This window comes from Pungitius pungitius, chromosome 12 (genome assembly GCF_949316345.1).
Source record: "Pungitius pungitius chromosome 12, fPunPun2.1, whole genome shotgun sequence".
Classification (NCBI taxonomy): Eukaryota; Metazoa; Chordata; class Actinopteri; order Perciformes; family Gasterosteidae; genus Pungitius; species Pungitius pungitius.
Window position 1 is genome coordinate 1351100 of NC_084911.1, and position 19068 is coordinate 1370167.

Sequence of the window (19068 nt, forward strand, 5' to 3'; positions counted from 1 at the left end):
TTAAGGAGAAATGTGGGTTTTGTGAAAAGGCACCGGCTAATTCTAATTCAAATCATAAATATATGCATCTGATATAAATAAATAAATAATTTAACTCCAAATAAAAATGAATAAATAAACCACTTTACAGGAAAATATCTACCAGAGAAAGAGAAAAAACACACATTATCATCAACACATGATCTTGGAAGTTGGTCATTTCTTTTTTGCATTCAGTGGAATATTCAAAACTTATTGAACATATTGCTTGTGGATTATGAATGTTTTTGTTCGTTTTCATTTTTTTTCCCCTTTCAAGCCTGTTTTTTATTTTCTTTACACGTTGTGCAGCGACTTCATTTCAGTATCTGATGAATAAACCACAGATCAGATGCTGGAGGGGGGAGGAAGGGGGGGGGGGGGGGGGGGGACGACTCACTGCTCGCTTCCTCCAAGCTCTTCTTCATCAGAAAGGAGTCCTCGCCGCGACGTCACGCCAAGGACCGGCTCGCCAAACGCCGCCTCGTCGAAACGCGGCACTCCGCCCCCGCCCCCCCACCCTCCTAGACGCAGATCTCGATGGGCGTGGCCACCAGGATGCGCTCTCGCTCGTTGTTGTTGTCCCTGCTGACCCTCTCGTAGCTGCCCGTGGACGACGGCGAGCCGCTGGCGGACGCGGAGGAGTAGTCCGTGTCCATCATGACGCTCCCCTTCGCCGCGGCGTAGGCGGGCGACAGGCTCTGCTGCTTGAGCCTGTCCGCCAGCGCGTCCTCCCCGGACGAAGACGAGCTGATGTCCAGGGGAGGCCCGCCGCCGCCGCCCCCCCCAGCGTTCCCGCCGTCGCTGTCCAGCATCCAGCACAGGTTGAAGTAGCCGAAGACCTCCTTGACGGAGCAGCGGCGCTCCTGCTCGACGGCGAGCAGCCGGCGGAACATCCGCAGCGCCTCGTCGGTGAAGCGGCGCCACTGCGACGGCACCGGGGCGGCGCGGCGGCGCTGCCAGCGGGCGAACTCCTCGTAGAAGGCGTCGCTGGGCATGGCCTTCTCCCAGGGGAAGTTGCCCGTCAGCATGCAGAAGAGCAGCACGCCGAAGGCCCACACGTCCGTGCTGTAGTCCACGCAGAAGCCCTCGCGCCGCGCCGCCGCGCACAGCTCGGGCGCCGTGTACGGGATGGTGCCGCTCACGCGCTTCACCGGCGAGCCGGCGCGCCGCGTCATGCCGAAGTCGGACAGCTTGACCTTCCGGCACTCGCTGTCGAAGATGAGCACGTTCTCGGGTTTGATGTCGCGGTGGACCAGCTTCTTGCAGTGCAGGTAGTCCAGGGCGATGGCCACCTGGTGCACGCAGCGCTTGGCCACCTCCTCCGGGAGCCCCACCTGGCGAGGGGGGGGGGGGGGGGAGGAGAGTCAGAGAACAACGGCTCCCATGATGCTTTGGGGCTCGTGTTGTAACACTACAATAACAAACACTGTCCTACTTCTTTAAAAGAAAATCACTCAACAAAATGAACAATGCCACACAAGCCTTGGGGAGGTCACGAGGTCATGATGTCACGAGGTCACAGGCGGGCCTCACCTGGGGAGGGATGATGTCGAACAGGTCCCCGGCCACCGCGTACTCCTGGGCGAAGATGTAGTACTCGTCGGTCTCGAAGGCGATGCCGTACATGTTGATGATGAAGGGGCAGGGCGACAGGTACAAGGAGACGCTGTACTCCCTCAGGAAGCTCTTCAGCTTGGTGCTCTTCTTCCTCAGGAACTTCAACGCCATCTTCGTGCCTGAGAAGAAAAAGAAAGAAAATCACAGTTCGATGCTTCTTCTTGACCTTTCATGTTAAAGTGTTTGTGGGATTTATTTCACGGCGTGAATGAATTCCGAATTAAAACGGTTTGATGGAAATATGATGAACAATAAAAGTCTCCAGTGCTGCACTTTATTTAATCCGGACTACGATGCTGTGAGTGATCACTTCCTTCACTGAATACCCTTCATCCGTTTAACCTGCATAGTTTGTTTAGTCAAAACGCCTCGGCTCCACCATGTCGACGCCCATCTTTCACACGTCAGCAGACGTCAGCGTTTCATCCCCGGAAGAAAGTTGAGAAAAAAGTTGGAGGAATCCTCTCATCCAGCTGCTCTTTTGCTCCATAAAAAGAGACCATTTAGAAGCTTGGAGCAGATGGGAGACATTTTGGGCTTTTAATGTTGGTTAAGTGGTAACTTCTCTTCTAAAGCTCACATTTAGCTTTTAATGTGAATAAAAGCTTCACTTGAGTGAAATCAGGATTATTGCTCTTTTTTTTTTTCTTCCTCTCAGCGGTTGTTGGAACAAAATGAAGAAAGAATCTCCACAAAGAGATGGTCCCACGTCCTCCGGACCGACGTGGACTGAAGACACATCTCAAAAAGGGACAAACAAAGGACGGCTCACAAAGGTTTGACCTTCTGGAACTAAAGCGTCAATCAGGAAGTAATCAAGTACATCTACTGAAACACAAGGTGTTTTACTTTAAAGCTGCTGGAGACAAGCGTCCAACTCGTTCATCTACGTTCATCTCGCACACATTCATGACGTGTTATCACAGCTGAGAGCACCCATCAGTGGAGAAGGAGATGATTGGAAGCCAATAACAGAATACTGTGGTATTTTGTTAGAGGATCAGAGGAGTAATCTTTTATCCATCAACTGGTTCACATCCTCCTTCTGGGGCCTTCATGCATTTTAACATTTAAACGCTGAAGGCCTCAAAAAGCATGGACCTACCTCGGATCCTGTGGACCACCAGGTCCACCTTCCCGTAGGTGCCCTTCCCCAGCTCACGCACCACCTCGTAGTACTTGTGGATGTCGAGCTTCTCCAGGTTCTGAGCGGCGATCAGCTGCAGCTCCTCCAGGATGTCGATGGCGGCGCGGGGGCCGCGGGGGCCGTGGGGGCCGGGGGCCGAGGAGCTCATCGTGGCCGAGGGTCTGGTCTGGAGAGGAGGGGCGTTCCTGCAGGACGGAGAGACGTTTGAGTCGTGTTTCACGATGTCAATATTCATCCGGGAGGTGGATTGAATAAAAACAACCTGAAGCCACTCAAAACGTTTGTTTCCGCAGTTTTGCATCCAAACAGATTTTCTCGCGGTTTTGAGTATCGGGTCCAGGAGGAGTTTCTCTGAAGATCGTTTCCTTCTGAATCAAAGACTCAGCAGCGGTTTGGTTTGATGGATTTTCACAGTTTTTCTCATTTTCTCCCCGAGCTGCAAACAGTAAAAGAAGCTCTGAAATATCAAAACATTACAAACTGAAAAGGTGTTTCAGCCGCATTGAGGATGCTGCAAGAGGCTTCAGATGTTTATCACCGCTCGATGCGTACCTTTGGTCAGGGAGCCAATCAGAGGCCGGCATTCAACGAATCAGCATGATACTGTAAACCCATGAGAATATCTGCACCTCTGGTTGGACGCATTTAATCATCTCATACAGGTTAAATGTAATCTTTTACGTTGCTAAGCTGAAAAGGACCAAAACCCGTCTCCATGCGGCGTGAAACCCGCCCTGCCCCCCCCCATCTGACGTGGCCTCACATCAAAGAGCCTGCGGATGAAAGAGGTCGCAGCCACAGACTGATGAAATCAGCATCATCATCTCTAACCACAGCTGGAAATCCCGCCTCATGTTACCGGCCGATAGCACCAAACGGGGTGGGGGGGGGGGGTGGCTTGCAGTGTTATAGACATTTTATTCATCGTCCAGCAGAAGTCATAATTCAATAAATGTTTTTTATGTTGAATATCGACTCAGAATGCACCGTTCAACAATGTGATCAACATTCAGAGGCTTTTTCTCATTTTCTATTCACAGGAAATGAGCCCAACGGAGAAGGTCAGTGGGTTCCTTTTCCGCTTTGATTTCAACCGGACCTCAACTCTCCGGTCTCAGGTCTCCTCAGAAAGTCAATAGCAGCTGGTGCAGAAGGACGCGGCTCCTCGGTCCACGCGGCGACCCTCCGGCCGCTTCCAGCACCACCGGCGCCACGGCGGGGCGTTTACAACCATGTGTCCTTCCTACGTCACAACGTACAGGAGACCAGACCCAGGCGGCCCTCTGGGGGCTTAAAGCAGGCACCGATTAAGCGCTGCAGAAAAAACGCCCCCCCCCCCACATCGACTTGTAAAACGTCAGCAGCTAATTAATCATTTGTGATGCAAAATCAATACGTCAGCCAATCGGAAACAAGCACTTATTTGGTGATACGGAGACGAGACAACAGCCTTTTGCATTATAGGTTATTTCAGTGGGGGTTTGGTACAGAACGACACGTCTCAAGGATTCCCCTCAAAGTTCATCCATTCATGGTCCCCAGGTTTAAATATTTCGACAATGTTTGGATGGATTTCCATGAATATCGTCAAACGGATTCGTGATGAACTATGATCACTTTGGTGATTCCTTAAAACGCCAAACGACCTAAACTCAGATGAACGGCATCCCCATCGTTAGCATCCCCATCGTTAGCATGTCGTTAGCTGTTGGATCAGAGTCAAACCCCACAGAGACGTTAGCATCGCTTCAACAACGTGCTAAAGACCAGGGAGCCCAAACCAAAACAAATGTTTCCTCCACTCGTCTTTTCACCAAATCAGCTTCTGTTGCATTTTGCCTTTACGGATACGCAAGCTTTTCTCACGTCGCAGAAGCATAAAAAATGCTTTTCTTTCCAAATACGTGTGATTCCAAAATGAATTTGAGGTGCAGACGGATGAACTGAAGCGGACCCGAGAGTCGTTTCCCCTGCGGCTCCACATGTGGCCTCCTCTTTTGCCCCTCCGAACCTTTTCAAGGCATCGCTCCGACGTGCCTAAAAGGGTCATTCTCCAACTCGGCCCGCTGCGATAACAAAACCAGGGGGGGGGGGGGTATTTCTGCAGCGCAGGCAGATCTTTCCTCCGGGACAATCTGCAGAGTTAACACTAAAAAGCTGCAACTGGCTGCGAGGCGTCCGGCCTGCAGCCCGGCGGTCGGATCAAAGCAGACGCGCCCCCCCCCCCCCTTCTCTGCACGGGCCGCGTGTACACAGGCAAAGTGCAAAGAGCACCACGGTAAAATAGTTGTAAAGTCAATAAAACGCAAAACACAGATTTGTATGTCCTTAGATGCATTTTTTGTGTCACAAGGTTTAGTTTAAAGACAGGAAATTAACGTCCATCGGTGAGATTGCGGGTGTCTTGTTTGTTTAGTTGGTTGCAATCTGCCAATTGACCACCAGGTGTCACTAAATGCCACATCCTGCCCCTTCAAGCAGGACACAAACTGCTTTTTAATGAAATCATCGCCCCCCCTTTGGCCTCGTGGGCCACGCTCCTAAACAACTCTGATCTGTGGCACTCCGAGGCTCCATTCCAATAGTCACAGGTTCAAGGAAAGATGGTAAGGAGAGTTCATGAGGCGTTAGGAAAAGACAACAAGGTGTTTAGGGAATCAGACTCCACGTTCAAAGTTCTAAGTGACGTCAGTCTGCCGCGGCTAAATTTGAAAATTGCCGCCGCAAGGTATTGTGGGACGGAGTGATCTCCTTTCCTTTGGCGAAGGATGGTCCAGTGGGTCCTAAGCGAGCTAGGAAGCATTGAAGCTCCTTTCCTTAGCATTACAGAACAGCTCTTATCATGGCGGCCACTCACACTTCCTCAGGGTCATTTCACTCAGTGAGGAACCGTCCTGTATCCAAATCCAGAGATCTATGTTAAAAATAAAAGGCATTATTATTTATTATTAAATGCCAAGCACCCGCTGACTCACGTCCACATAACAGAGATCCCGTCAAAGAGCCCACTTGTCACTGCAGACACATCATCATCATCTCATTTACCCTGCAGGTGAATACACATTATTGATTGATCATATAGTCAAATGTCAAATCATGACACGCATCATCAACAGCCTTAGTTTGACTATTTCTGCTTGGTAAATGTCTAAAAGGATTCATTATCAAAATACTTTATGTCAATCAAATAATTGATTATTGGATTCAATGCAGAAATGAGAGACCCAAAAGGAATAATCTCCGCAGCACAAGTTGAGGGTCAAAATGGCTTTTTATTGCCATTTCCCTGAAAAACAAAGAGAATCCCCTTCAATGCAAAACCATTAAATGAAGAGAAAAAAAGGTTTCGACGGTGCAGCATCCTTCACGAGGAGCTGATGTCAGCCTCACGCTTTACAGACTGGGACATAAATAATAAAAAAAACGGCCAGAAACTGGAGCACAAAGACATCAAGTGCGAAGCAGCTCTGCAGACACAAAGCGTGCAGCACACGCAGCACGCGCGCGCGCGAGGCCAGGTGTGGTGCACGGGGAGTGTGCACCTGAGCAAAGGAACAATGCGTTCAATAAACGGGACAAATCCCAAACGCAGGGTCGCACAGATGTGCAGGATGGGACGCGACAGCTGGACAGCAGCTCCATTGTTGGGCTCAGCCGGTGTCTTATTATGACGAATTTAAAACAGGGATTCACAATGTACAGAAAACAGCAGTTTAAATGGGTTAATCGGACCGATGCGGACCCAACAGAACCCGATGCGTCAGCGAATTTAAACACCGACGACGTTCAGATCGCCGGAAATTGCTTTAAACTGGTCGGCCGATGATGGGCTCAGATCGTACCGTTAGGATTATGCTGCATGCAATCTGTGGATCCGTCCAGACGGCTTCCGGCTTCCGGCTTCAAGGACGAGCAGGACGCGGGTCCTCGGATTGTCTCCTCGTCTCCTCACCGGGGGAAATCACGGAGCTCCGCGGTTGTCCGCAGCGCCGCTTTCTGTCGCTGTCTCCCCGGCTGCTGGGTCACGCTACAGCGGCTCTGTCTATTGTCTCCGCTCCCCTGCAGGCAGGCCCCGCCCACCGCCGCCAACGTCCAATCAGAGCGCAGGGCCACCGCGCGCGGTGCTGCATTCGGGTACTGCAGGGATTTAAAGTGACAGCTACCGTCATCCGACCGGGGGGGGGGGGGTATAACGTAAATAACAAGATGAAGATTTGATAAATATTCAATGCATTGCTTTATGTTGCTTTGCTCTGAAACCCCACCAAGGCGTATTTAGACACATATTTAGTTGTTACTTGGTGGCCTTTGGACATTGAGGTGTTCCCATGAACGTGTGAATCTGTGGAGGAGCTCTCGTTTAAATTAAACAGCTTCCTGTTTGCAAGTGTAGGTGAGATCAGAAGATGGAAAAGCTCCTTCTGTGGTGGGAAGCCACAGGCTATATAATGAAGACTTGTAGTGATTATTGCTTAATTCCATCAACGCGTTTAATGTGATTAAAGAAATGCTTTTATCTTTACTTTTCTTTTACATCATTATTGTTGTGAAATATTCTGTCATTTGAGCCCTCCGTAGCTCTGATGCTTCCATTACCAGTCACAAGTCCTTCAACCAGGAGGTCAGTAGTTTGATTCCCGACCTCTTGTGCTGAGGACGGGTAGAGGTCAAACGTCATGTGACCTTTGCAACATGCAAATAAGGGGTTTAGTGTGTGAAACATGAACTCATGTTCCAGGATAAAACTTCCTAATTTTTACGTGAACTTATCAAACTAAATGGCAGCTAAACGTCCTCCTCTGTCTCTCTCTGAAGGTTTCTTCTGTTTTTTGGGGGAGTTGTTGCTGTGTGAGGGCTTTGGCACCGTGAAGCCCTCTGAGGCAAAATGTGTAACCAGCAATGATGGGCTGTACGAAATGCATTGAATTGAATTTAATCTTCTATTGACTTGATCGTCCTCACCTCTCAGAGGCAGAAACATGATGTCAGAGGCTGAATCCACGGCGCCCTGAGTCACTGCAGCTGATTGTTATTCTGCAGGCGGAGGAATTGGGTCTCGGGGGAGGAGACAAGCGGCGCTGAGGAGGAAACATATATAAATATCTGTCTTCTTCTGGTACCATGAAATCACTGCTGAATTGATGCAGTTTTTAGCGCCGTTAGAAATGTTATAGAAGCATCCTCTCGCTGCCTTTAAAAACCGGACAGCAGCTTAAATCAGACCAAAGGAGATAAATCCTAGGAGAAAACCAAACAACTGCACCGCTGGGAGTCCTTCAATCAAGGTTATGGCGGCAATCTCCCAGAATGCCGTGCAGCGCCACCAATCCCTTCCCCTGGGCTGATGTGTCCAGTGGTTTTATCTCACCAGGAGGCCAGTTACTGCTACGAGTGTTCCAGCTTCTCCTCAGATAACCAGACTCAATTTACAAACCCGATGGCAATCTCTGTGAGGCCGAAGGGGGGAGGGAGGGGGGGGGGGCAGAGAGAGGAGGGGGGTCACAGCGAGACGAGCAACGCGGCAGAAGGGATCTGATCAGAAAAAACAGAAGCTGCTGTGTGTGAAGACATTGACCAGATAAAAGGGCTGTTACAGCCCCGCTGATTCTTCCCCTTCTACCGTTTTTAGTCTTATGCTGCTTTATTTTAACTGTCGGTATCACTGAAAAGGTGAAGTCATGTCAGTATGTGGATGTCAACGTGTTTTTACTGCGCTGCAATCCTGCAGATACCTTTGGTTCTGAAGAATGTGACGACGTGTTTTCTCTCTGTCGTCCACTAGGGGGCGACTCCACCGGTTGTATTGAAGTCAATGGGAAAACAACTCAAAGTTCATCTCCTCCTTTAATCCACACTACAGCAGAGGATGGTGACCAGCATTCATTTGACGTTGTCTCGTAAAACATGGTGCAACACGTTAGTATGTAAACGTACACGTGTGACATGCACGAATCATCTGGAACAATCGCGTCCTCCAAAGCTCTTCAGCCTCCGGGGTCCAGCGATCCGCTCCACAACATCATCCTGTGTCATTACCCCCCCCCCCCCCCCCCCTCCTCGTGGAACAGAACCAGGTGAAGAAGGGTTTCTGCCACAGTGAAAGGCTGCAAACGATAGCTGCACGTGCAGCAGCGCACGGACACGTGCACGCCGACAGCGGTGGGAAAATAAATTGCCCCCTGACATCTCTCACACTCGCTCGCGTCTGATGTGTGTGTTTTTTTTGTGTTTTTTTTCTTCCCCGCTGCACACCCTCGACGACGGAGCTGCACACAGAACGTTTATTTCCATCCTCCGAGCCGCCGCAATTAACTCCAGCGAATGGTTTTACAGTCATCATTAAATCCTCGAAGCACAGTGGCATAAATATGTGTCTTCAGCTCCAGGAACGGGAGGGAAATGATTCACGTCGACTCCTGGCTGCGGGTTGAACCTCATCACATCCAGCATCTGTACACAAGTAAATCTGAAACATTCGATCTGAGCTTTTACAGACAGAGGGTTACTAAACATTTGTAATTCATGGCACCGGTGACTCTTAGCCAATCCGTCCACGTCGTTGGTGCGGACTGAAATATCAACTTCATTTGTTATTTGTGTTTCTAGATGAAAGAGAAGTTAAAATACGATATATAAGCTAAAAGATAGCAGTCTGACATCGATCATTTGTTGGAGACTGCGATGCACGCGTCTGGAAGCTGCTCCTCGTGTCACAGAAAAGAATAAATCACCAACCAGCGCTCCTTCGCTGTGTCGCTGAGTGCGTGTGCTGGTGTGATTTAAAACACAAGGAATCACACAAAGCATTTCCCAGTTCTACCTGCGTTAAAGCTGCATTCTCTCTACTGACCAGCAGAGGGCGACTCCTCTGCTCCCATAGACGTCTATGAGGAAATGACTCTACTTCTGTGTAGTGACCAGCAGGGGGCGACTCCTCTGCTCCCATAGACGTCTATGAGGAAATGACTCTACTTCTGTGTAGTGACCAGCAGGGGGCGACTCCTCTGCTCCCATAGACGTCTATGAGGAAATGACTCTACTTCTGTGTAGTGACCAGCAGGGGGCGACTCCTCTGCTCCCATAGACGTCTATGAGGAAATGACTCTACTTCTGTGTAGTGACCAGCAGGGGGCGACTCCTCTGCTCCCATAGACGTCTATGAGGAAATGCCTCTACTTCTGTGTAGTGACCAGCAGGGGGCGACTCCTCTGCTCCCATAGACCTCTATGAGGAAATGACTCTACTTCTGTGTAGTGACCAGCAGGGGGCGACTCCTCTGCTCCCATAGACGTCTATCGGGAAATGACTCTACTTCTGTGTAGTGACCAGCAGGGGGCGACTCCTCTGCTCCCATAGACGTCTATGAGGAAATGACTCTACTTCTGTGTGGTGACCAGCAGGGGGCGACTCCTCTGCTCCCATAGACGTCTATGAGGAAATGACTCTACTTCTGTGTAGTGACCAGCAGGGGGCGACTCCTCTGCTCCCATAGACGTCTATGAGGAAATGACTCTACTTCTGTGTAGTGACCAGCAGGGGGCGACTCCTCTGCTCCCATAGACGTCTATGAGGAAATGACTCTACTTCTCTCTTGATTTATTCCCTCAGTAAACATTGTAAACATAGTAGTATTTGGTCTCAGTCTTTAGTTTCAAGTCTTCTTCAATACAGCATGATGTTTTTTTAGTAACTTATGGTGCATTCAGACCATAAAGCAGGGGATGCTTTAGGGCGGGGCTAACTGTGATTGACAAGATCCTTAGACTCTACATAACAATGTGGGGGACATTGCAAAAGGATCGTAATTTACATTAATTGGCTGCGAAAATTACTCACAGATGCCAAACGCCAGTCTACAAACCAACCTCAGGAAGTTTATCACTACTAAGCTAATTCAAATAAACACATTAAATAGAATGTGCATTTGAAGGTGAACACTGTACCAAACCTTATTAATGGGAAAGCTAAGAGATTCAGGAGGTGTATCAAAATGGGTACATCCATTTTCCTGTGCTGATTAAAAAAAACACATACTCTTCGAATATAAAAAAGTCATAAAGCTGCTGCGCTTTAAGTTGTTGAGGAGCTACCTGGTTTTTATTTGTCTTTTTTTTAATCCTGCCGAGTCAAGTGGATCTTCTCTGTGCTGCAGCCGGTGAGTCATGGCGAGTCATCACTCGCTTTATTAGACGAGCAAGAAAAGCAGCTCTAGAACTCATGTGAACGGAGACGTGAGTCAGATCTCTGCAAACAGCCCAGACGAATGCAGCCGGCGTGGATTTAGAAACAGCTGAAGCTCCCTGGAGACATGTGGGTGAAGATCTATCTCAGAACTCACATCACACCCACCCAGTTACAGAGCGTACCGCTTATTGAACTTTTCATTTCTATTTCCCATTTCACAATAAAGTACACAGAATACTTAGTAGATTGTAAAGGTTAAGGTGAGGAAAGATCAGGAACCAGATGATAACTGATTCATATAATAAACAATTGAATATCTAAACTCCTAAGCATGAATAATAATGAGTTACTGCTTGAGTGAATCATTGGTTTCCATAAATTATTATTAATTCATTAGTTATGTGAAAACCCTACTGACTACTTTCTTCACGAGTTACTAACTACTTGTAACTAATATACATTTAATTCACATTTTCCTAACAAGGTAAAGTGCTGCTTTGACTTAAACAAGCAGCATGCTAACATTCTAGTGTACCATATTAGCTTGAGTGTTAGCATGCTAACATTTGCTTGAGGAAGATTGTAAATAAGACAAATCGACAGATACGATACTAAATATTTTTTGGACCTAAATTATCAATTTATTTTGGTGTGTGAAAGATTTTATTAAATTATTTTAATTTTATCTGAGGAGTATCAGGATATTTTGAACAAGCTGGTTAGCCAGACATGCTAGTTAGCCAGACATGCTAACGCTTGAAGCTTACTTCATGGCGGACAAACACACTCTTTGTTAAGGGACCATAACACACAAACACTTGTTTTGTACTGATTATTATTAGCTAGCTAGCTGGTCATTCTTGCCGCGTTGCTAGGAGCAACGGGATGAAACGTCATCACCTGCACAATCACAAATTACATTTTGGATAAAACAAGTTGCTGGAGTCGTACTCGAGGATTTCTAACAGGCATTTGAGCCTGACAACGTGCACCGATGCTTGAGCCAAGGCTTTGAAGTTCAGGCAAATGCAAGAGTCCCTTTATTTATTGAATCTTCTTGATCACCACTCGGCAGGAGTTCCACAGTTCAGGCCTCGGTAAACAAACAGGTAATCCATCACAGTGAGTCAATCTAGTTATATTGGATTTATGAGGGAAGAAAGATGCCGTCATTAGTCTCACTGTCAGGAATAATTCAGCCTCGTGTCTTTGTCCCGCTGCTCCACAGCTGCAGGCAGTAAATTATGCAGAAACCTAATTAAACTCACCGGTTGCTCCCGGAGCACCTAAACAGCACAAAGAGCAAATTTGCTCTTTGCAAATTTATATTTCTGGTAAAAACTACCAAAGGTATTCTGACATGTGGCTTCACTTTACATTTTTTATATCCTGGATTATTGTAGATAGCAAACAAATCATTTCTTGATGTGCCATTATTTTTATATAAATATATGGTTTTTATATAAGGTATTGTTAAATATTGTTTTTTTAATATTTACAACGAAACAATCATACAACTAACTGCCTGAATAACTGAACAGTAAGAACAATATCTTAGGTATCATTAAAACTTCAGACATCACAAACTACAATGATGTAATTAACACTCGAAAGTAACAACGTTAAATATTTAGCTAAAAACATAAGGGTGATTGGGATTTGGAAAAGTTGTTGAATCTTGTATTAACACATAAAATAGTGTTCTACTCTGTGTATTTTGTGATTGGCTGCAGGAACTGATCCTAAATCAGCGCGTGGACACTGACCCCTAGTGGACAAAAGAGGGGACTTATTTTTCTCCCCGATCATCAACATGGAGCATTGTTTTAAAGATGAACTTCTAAATTATTTTTTCTTATTTTTTCAGTCGATCCTCCTGTTTAGGCCCCCTGTTCCCATGGGAACCAGTAAACAGCACATCAAGAGCAGCGAACGGAGACACAACGTGTAGAGACCCTTTTGCCTTTCAAACCGAGGTCCCCTCGGTTGCTGTTTCGGGTTTGTTTTGATGCGTGAAATAATCCTTGAGTCTCCAATAGTCGTCGATTGTCATTTTCTTTGTTCTCCAAACATACACCTCAATTTCACCACCTTTCCAACACAAAATGAACTTAATATAACTCTACTGACACCATCAAGGGATCCAAACAACGATTGTATGGACCTTGCGGCCTAATTGAAACTAAGCTCCACCCCCCATAAGTGGTGGGAGGTAACAATCAAAACACTAACAAAATGGCTCAAACACAACGTGTTACGGCTCATTCCATGTGATTCATAATTATTATCCTGATCAGACGCGACGTCATGCTGCTGATTATCACCAACATGGAAGAGGTTCAGATCTTATAAAGTGTTACAAGTACAATTCAGAGACAAAATGTTCTCAATTGTTACACAATGATTCAAATCCCTGAAATAATGGTTTCTATTGTTGTTGCTCTTACAATTATTGACTGTTGGTCTAAATATGAGGTGATTATTGGTCTAATGATACTGTTTGCATATCAAAGCCCACATCCTGAAACTATGGAGGACTAAAAGTGCATGCCGGGTCTGTTGGAGTGCAGGGTTTAGATTCATAACTTCATTTTTAAATGTAACTTTAACATCTTGTCTGTATAAATTAAAGGACACGAGGAGACAGTCACTGAGACTCTAAAAAAAAAATCCACTAATAACTACTTTCTCTGTATGATATTCAATGTCTGGACACCTGCTTGAACATACTTGTAAATTCTTGAAAATGTTTCTATTTATTTCATTGTTTGAAAATGTAAATATAACTATAGCCTCCATGATTACTGTACCATAGATACCATTAAATACTTTGTTAATCACTAATGATCATGTCATCTATCTCACGGTATGTAGCCTCATTGATCACTATATTATATACATACAATACTTTGAGGTCAACCACTATTAATGTAGAGACACATAAGACGTTCAGTTACATCGCCAATTTAAAAGTGATGTTTGTGCATTTAACTACGAGGACCACTACACTATTATCGGTCTCTTGATGTTTGAGTAACAAGACAAAGGGTAGGTGTGTGTGGAATGTGTTACTATCCAGACAAATATTTACTCTTTAATTGTTGTTACTGAATCCAACGTCCTCCTTTATGAAACTAATTATAATGTTAATGCAGTGTGATGTGATACAAAGGCCCTGAATTAAACGTTCACCTCAGTAACGTTGTGTGTTTCTTCCATCCAATATGAGTACAAATAAGATGCTGTTCCAACTGCGGAAATGACAGTTCTCCGGTACCCGTGAGTCTGGACTCCCGAGTCCGTCTGCCGAGTCTATTCTCGCGGGAACCCAAGTCCCTTCCTGCCGTCTTAGGTATTGAGAAAGGGCCACTGTTCCAATGCTAAGGAAAGGAGCTTCAATGCTTCGCTTCTTAACGTTAGCTCCTTTAGCATAGGAACTGGACAAGATACACATACAGATAATTCCGTCCCACAATTCCTTGCGGCGGCAATATTTAAATAGTGACGTGTCATTCGGCTGTTCACGGGAAATAACGATCATGACCGAGAGAAGCGGATCCTGTCAGTAACCGTTAGCATAACTCATTTATGTCGCAGCCTTGTTAATAAAGCACTACTTTGAACCTGCTTGTTTTATGTTGTCTCTATGACTCAGCACTGTGACAACACGTGATGCTAAGATCCTTCTTTGTAGTCCATCTTTCGCCGCTGCAGGCTGACGTCACTAGCGTGCGTCTCTCGTCGCATCATAATTACGTTGCTCAGTCTTTTCTGATTCCATAAACAGCGGGGTGTTCTTTTCCTAATTCCTCACGAAGTCTCCTAACCATCTTTCCTTGACCCCGTGACGTTTTCCACAGACGCCAATGAGTAGTGGTTAGGAACAGACGTCAGGAGGTGTTTCCTTTTGACCATTCGAATCACACCGTAGTTTGGTCCACCTCTGAGTGGAGTTATTGAGTTCTAGCAGAAAAGGAAACGAAACTCAACACCGTCATCTAGAAGGAATGTGACGGATCATGTTTGATGTTTGTGGTTTCCACCTGTCTCTGTGCCAGTGGTAAACGCCCCAATGACCCACCTTTGGTTCCTATCCCCAACCCGCCCATAGAGAGAAAGACACTGCAGCTGTGACAGGAATCAATCCAAACCAGCAATGGACATCACACCTGCAGCTACTCCCACTGATGCTGGAGCTAAAAATACAAAAAAGGTGCAGTTCAACATACGTGCAACGTATAGGAGACCGAAGATAATGAGAGGAGTACATCTTAAGAGAACAATAGTTGGAATGCTTAACAGCATAGTTTGGTCCAACCCTTGGGTGTGGTTGTTGACTTCCACCTGATGATGCGGAGAAAAGGAAACGAAACTCAACACAGCTGCTTTCCAGCGTTTCATAGAGAGAGAAAGTTGACGACTCAGATTGGAACATTTAGCACATCCATTCGGTTCATATCGTAACCATACAGGTGATACAATTGGGAACCGAAGACATCAAACGACCACGAGGAACATGTCTGCTGCAAGGTAAAGACTTTAAAACTTTGAGAAACTATAAAGACGTACAGGAAATGTTTAACATATAGTTTGTATCATTAGGAGACACTAATACAATTAGAAACATGTTGTTTTTGGTGATGCATAAATGCAGAGAAGTCATGTTGTGACATTATCACCTCTTTAATCATGTAAGATTTAATTTCACTCTCACAGCAGATTCTTTGAAGAATCTGTAGAATCTAGATTAATTTTCAGTTAGTGTGAATTCTTGTTCATTACTGTTTTTTTTTTTCATAGTCATTTTTTAACTTGTTTTGAAATTTTTGTTATACAATATCTTTGTACATAGCCCTGTTAACTCCTGCTGTTGTAATCGTGCGAATTTCCCATCTGCGTTACTGAAATTAAATGGTTTACGCTCTGGAACGTATTTGATCATCTCACAACACCCTCAATGTACAAGCAGGCCTTTTATTCATTATAAATACTAGCATGCAAATTAGTTATGTGAAGGATACAATCCTCTCCCTTTGCCTTCTTTCTTCATACTTTACTTTGTAGAGGTCTGCATCTCTTTTTAGTCGTGTCCAAAGCGTCCAGCAGCAACACAGTAGCTTGAACTAGTTTTGAGCTTTCACTAACTGGAGGATGTTTCCCAGGAAGGAGCTTCAGGAGGCCATGTGCTGCTACATCAACGACACCCTCCTCTACATCAGCACAGTGAGAGAGTTCTGTGAGCGGGTCCATGAGTGGAGGCTTGGCAGGGAGACCGAGTTGCACATGATGATGGACATCAAAGAAAGGGCCGACGACATCGACCTAAGCATCGACCACGTCACCAAGTCGGAGGACAAATTTGGGGCTTTCTTTCGGTACTTAGAGAGCAAGTTCACCCAGGTGACTGCAGACAGCAGGTGCACCGAGCTGGAGGCGGAGCTGGCTGCCGTGCTGAAGGACACTCTGGGAGGTCTGGAGAAGCTCCACTGCTTCCTGGACGCAGTGGAGAACCTGGCGGTCACCTCCCTTCATGTTTTTACGTGTGAGAACTCCATGTTGCATCTGCCAGAAGGGATCCGCCCCCAAGACGTTCAGGTTGTGATCGCCGCTGCACGGATGACCTGCTCCCTCCTCATCGAGTTCAGAAGAGATGCAACAGCCTTCTTCCTTCCTAAACTTCAGAATGTGAAGGTGCTCTCATATCAGCTGGACAAGTACATTAAGTCCACGCAGAAAGTCTGTGGGACGTTAGAGAAAAGGTAAATAGATATTTCCAAATTCATATACATATTTAGCAAAATAAATACAAATATTGTAAAATATGAATTTGTGCCTTTGTTCAGCTCCCTCAGTGAATTCTGCATAGAGATGAACAACGAAACCCTGGTGGATCTCGATGTGGATTTGTCTGAAGATGATATTCAGAGGATGCTTCGTCACATTAAGAAGCTGGAGGAAATCAGGTAAAGTAAAATCCAGCTTTGGTTCTTTTCCTACCACATGTCAGCACATTGTGTGTCGCATATTAATTGTGTCCAGAAAATGAATTCAAATGTCCTTTAGAGCCTTCGTAAGGACTGAAATGAAAGAATAGTCTAATATGGTTGTTGTTGACAATGTGTCCTTTCTTTCACATTATTATTTCTTTTATGTTGATTTTTTGATTATTTGTTTGCCTCATGTGTATGTTTTCCAAAGAGAACGCGATTTTGAATCAAATTTTCTTTTTAGTGACATTTTACCTTCTTTTCTTTTCGTTAGGATGAACCAGAGCTTCCGGACGGTGTTCTTGTTTCAGGGGGAATCTTCTAACTTCACCTCTGAGTTCAAAGAGCGCAGGCCTCGGATGCTTCAGTTTCTGGAAGACCTGGAGGAGAATGCTGTTCAGCTGGACCGGATGAATAAAGGGGCAAAGATCTCCAGTGTGGTAGGCAGCTCAGTGGGGGCAGCTGGAGGTGTGCTTTCCATCATTGGTTTGGCATTGATTCCTGTAACAGCTGGAGTGTCTCTCGCTCTCACAATGACTGGGGTCGGGATGGGAGTCACCAGCGGAGTCAACGGATTGGTCACCACTGCCACAGAGATGGGTGTAAACCACACACACCAAAAGCAAGCCAGGGAGGTCTTCCAGAGCTTCATGGAGGATGTGCAGATTCTCCAGGATTGTCTGGAGGAGGTCAGCCAAAAGGTTACTACCCCAGAAGAGGTGGTTCTGGGAGGAGGCACGGTGCTCTGCAGAGTTGGTGCCATTGGAACAGGCATCGATGGACTTGTGGATGCGGCCGCAGCTCTTAAGATGCTAAAGAGTGAAGACCTGATTGTAGGTGCTGGCAAAGTGGCGATGCAGGAAGGGAAAGCGCTGCGGAACGCGCCCAGGTTGGCGGCGGACCTCCCTGATATCGGTCAGGCGGCGGTCAAAGGGCCTCTGGCCCTCTCCAATTCGGCAAGAGCCGGTCTCATCGGGCTCAACGCTCTCTTCCTGGGCCTGGATATCTTCTTCATCTGCAAAGACAGCATCGGTCTGGCCAAAGGCTGCAAGACCGAATTCTCCCAGTTCATCAGAGCCAGAGCTGCACTTTGGCGCTCAGAGTTGGACTCGTGGCAGAAGATCTATGACTCACTGTGCAAAGGTCTGCGCACAGAAGAGGCGAAAACGGTATCCCTGGAGACGCCATTTTATCCTGAGAATGGTGAAAGTGCCGGTAACGAATATTTCAAGAATATTCCTTGTTGGATTTTTTTCCTTAAATTGTTTTTCTGTTATTTTTGTCCTCTTGCTTTTGCAACATCACAATACAGACTTGACCAATAAAATGAATTTGAACCCAAAATACAGTTTTAAAAGTACTTGTAGTGGCCATTCATCCTTGGGACCAACAAATCATTACATGCCAAAGACCACTGCTGCACCAAGTTTTGTTTCCCTTCACACAGTAAGAAAGTGGATTGTCTGGGCGATCTCTTTGTTTCGTATTTACAGAAGCCACCAAACACATACAATACAACTTTGCTGCCTTCCTATGCAGTGCATGCTGGTCCTATACCTGGCTATGCCCTTAGATAACTCCCAGTAATTAACTAAAACTACACATACTGACAAAATGATTAAACCAAATTGACCACAAAAAGCTTAATATCTTAATACTATATCTAATATTTAAGAATAAATAACTAAATAACTGCTCCGACAGTACTCTCTCTAGTGTGTTTAACACTAACCGCCATAAGGCTTCTTTGGATTTTGTCTGTCCCTCCTGCTGACCTTCATGAGGTGCAACTGAAGCTTCCTGATGTTGTGCATCACACTCACCTCGACACAGATGTTGAGCTAAGAAAGGATGCATGTTGTTTCAGAGTGTTAGAGGAAGCTGAAGCACAATGATGTCTGGTATATTGCTGATATCAGCATCTTTAAATCCTTGAGTAAATAATCCATGCTGCTGTGCTCTGGTTGTTTTCTGCAGAGTTTCTGCTGCTAAACGCAGAACTATTTGGAGCGTTTGCATAATTAGGCAGATGCTAACGGCTCTGAATTAGGTTTCCATTGATATTGATGGACTTGACCTTATGAGACCTTTAATTTGTTTTATTTAGGATAT

The 19068-nt window shown here is 46.0% G+C and overlaps 2 protein-coding genes across 2 annotated transcripts; one reads left to right on the plus strand and one right to left on the minus strand.

Annotated features, from left to right (window-relative positions):
- Nucleotides 1-400: 400 nt before the first annotated feature.
- unm_sa1261 (un-named sa1261) lies at nt 401-6876 on the minus strand. Its single transcript, XM_037477197.2, has 4 exons — nt 6628-6876; nt 2744-2970; nt 1555-1757; nt 401-1355 (listed from the first exon to the last, which is right to left on the minus strand). The coding sequence occupies exons 2-4, from the start codon at nt 2931-2933 to the stop codon at nt 543-545; spliced, it is 1206 nt and encodes a 401-aa protein (XP_037333094.2). The 5' UTR covers nt 2934-2970; nt 6628-6876; the 3' UTR covers nt 401-542.
- A 7894-nt stretch (nt 6877-14770) lies between these two features.
- On the plus strand, nt 14771-19068 carry LOC119221117 (uncharacterized). The gene is made up of 4 exons (XM_062566166.1): nt 14771-15499; nt 16132-16728; nt 16813-16932; nt 17231-19068. The coding sequence occupies exons 1-4, from the start codon at nt 15486-15488 to the stop codon at nt 18279-18281; spliced, it is 1782 nt and encodes a 593-aa protein (XP_062422150.1). The 5' UTR covers nt 14771-15485; the 3' UTR covers nt 18282-19068.

What these genes read in the sequence shown, in the direction of transcription:
- unm_sa1261 (XM_037477197.2), bottom strand. Translation starts at nt 2,933, where the DNA reads ATGAGCTCCTCGGCCCCCGGCCCCCACGGCCCCCGCGGCCCCCGCGCC. An exon ending in GGTGGTCCACAGGATCCGAG is followed by an intron (nt 1,758 to 2,743) that starts GTAGGTCCATGC and finishes TTTTCTTCTCAG; the next exon opens with GCACGAAGATGGCGTTGAAG. An exon ending in TCGACATCATCCCTCCCCAG is followed by an intron (nt 1,356 to 1,554) that starts GTGAGGCCCGCC and finishes CCCCCTCGCCAG; the next exon opens with GTGGGGCTCCCGGAGGAGGT.
- LOC119221117 (XM_062566166.1), top strand. An exon ending in TGTGGGACGTTAGAGAAAAG is followed by an intron (nt 16,729 to 16,812) that starts GTAAATAGATAT and finishes GCCTTTGTTCAG; the next exon opens with CTCCCTCAGTGAATTCTGCA. An exon ending in AAGAAGCTGGAGGAAATCAG is followed by an intron (nt 16,933 to 17,230) that starts GTAAAGTAAAAT and finishes TCTTTTCGTTAG; the next exon opens with GATGAACCAGAGCTTCCGGA.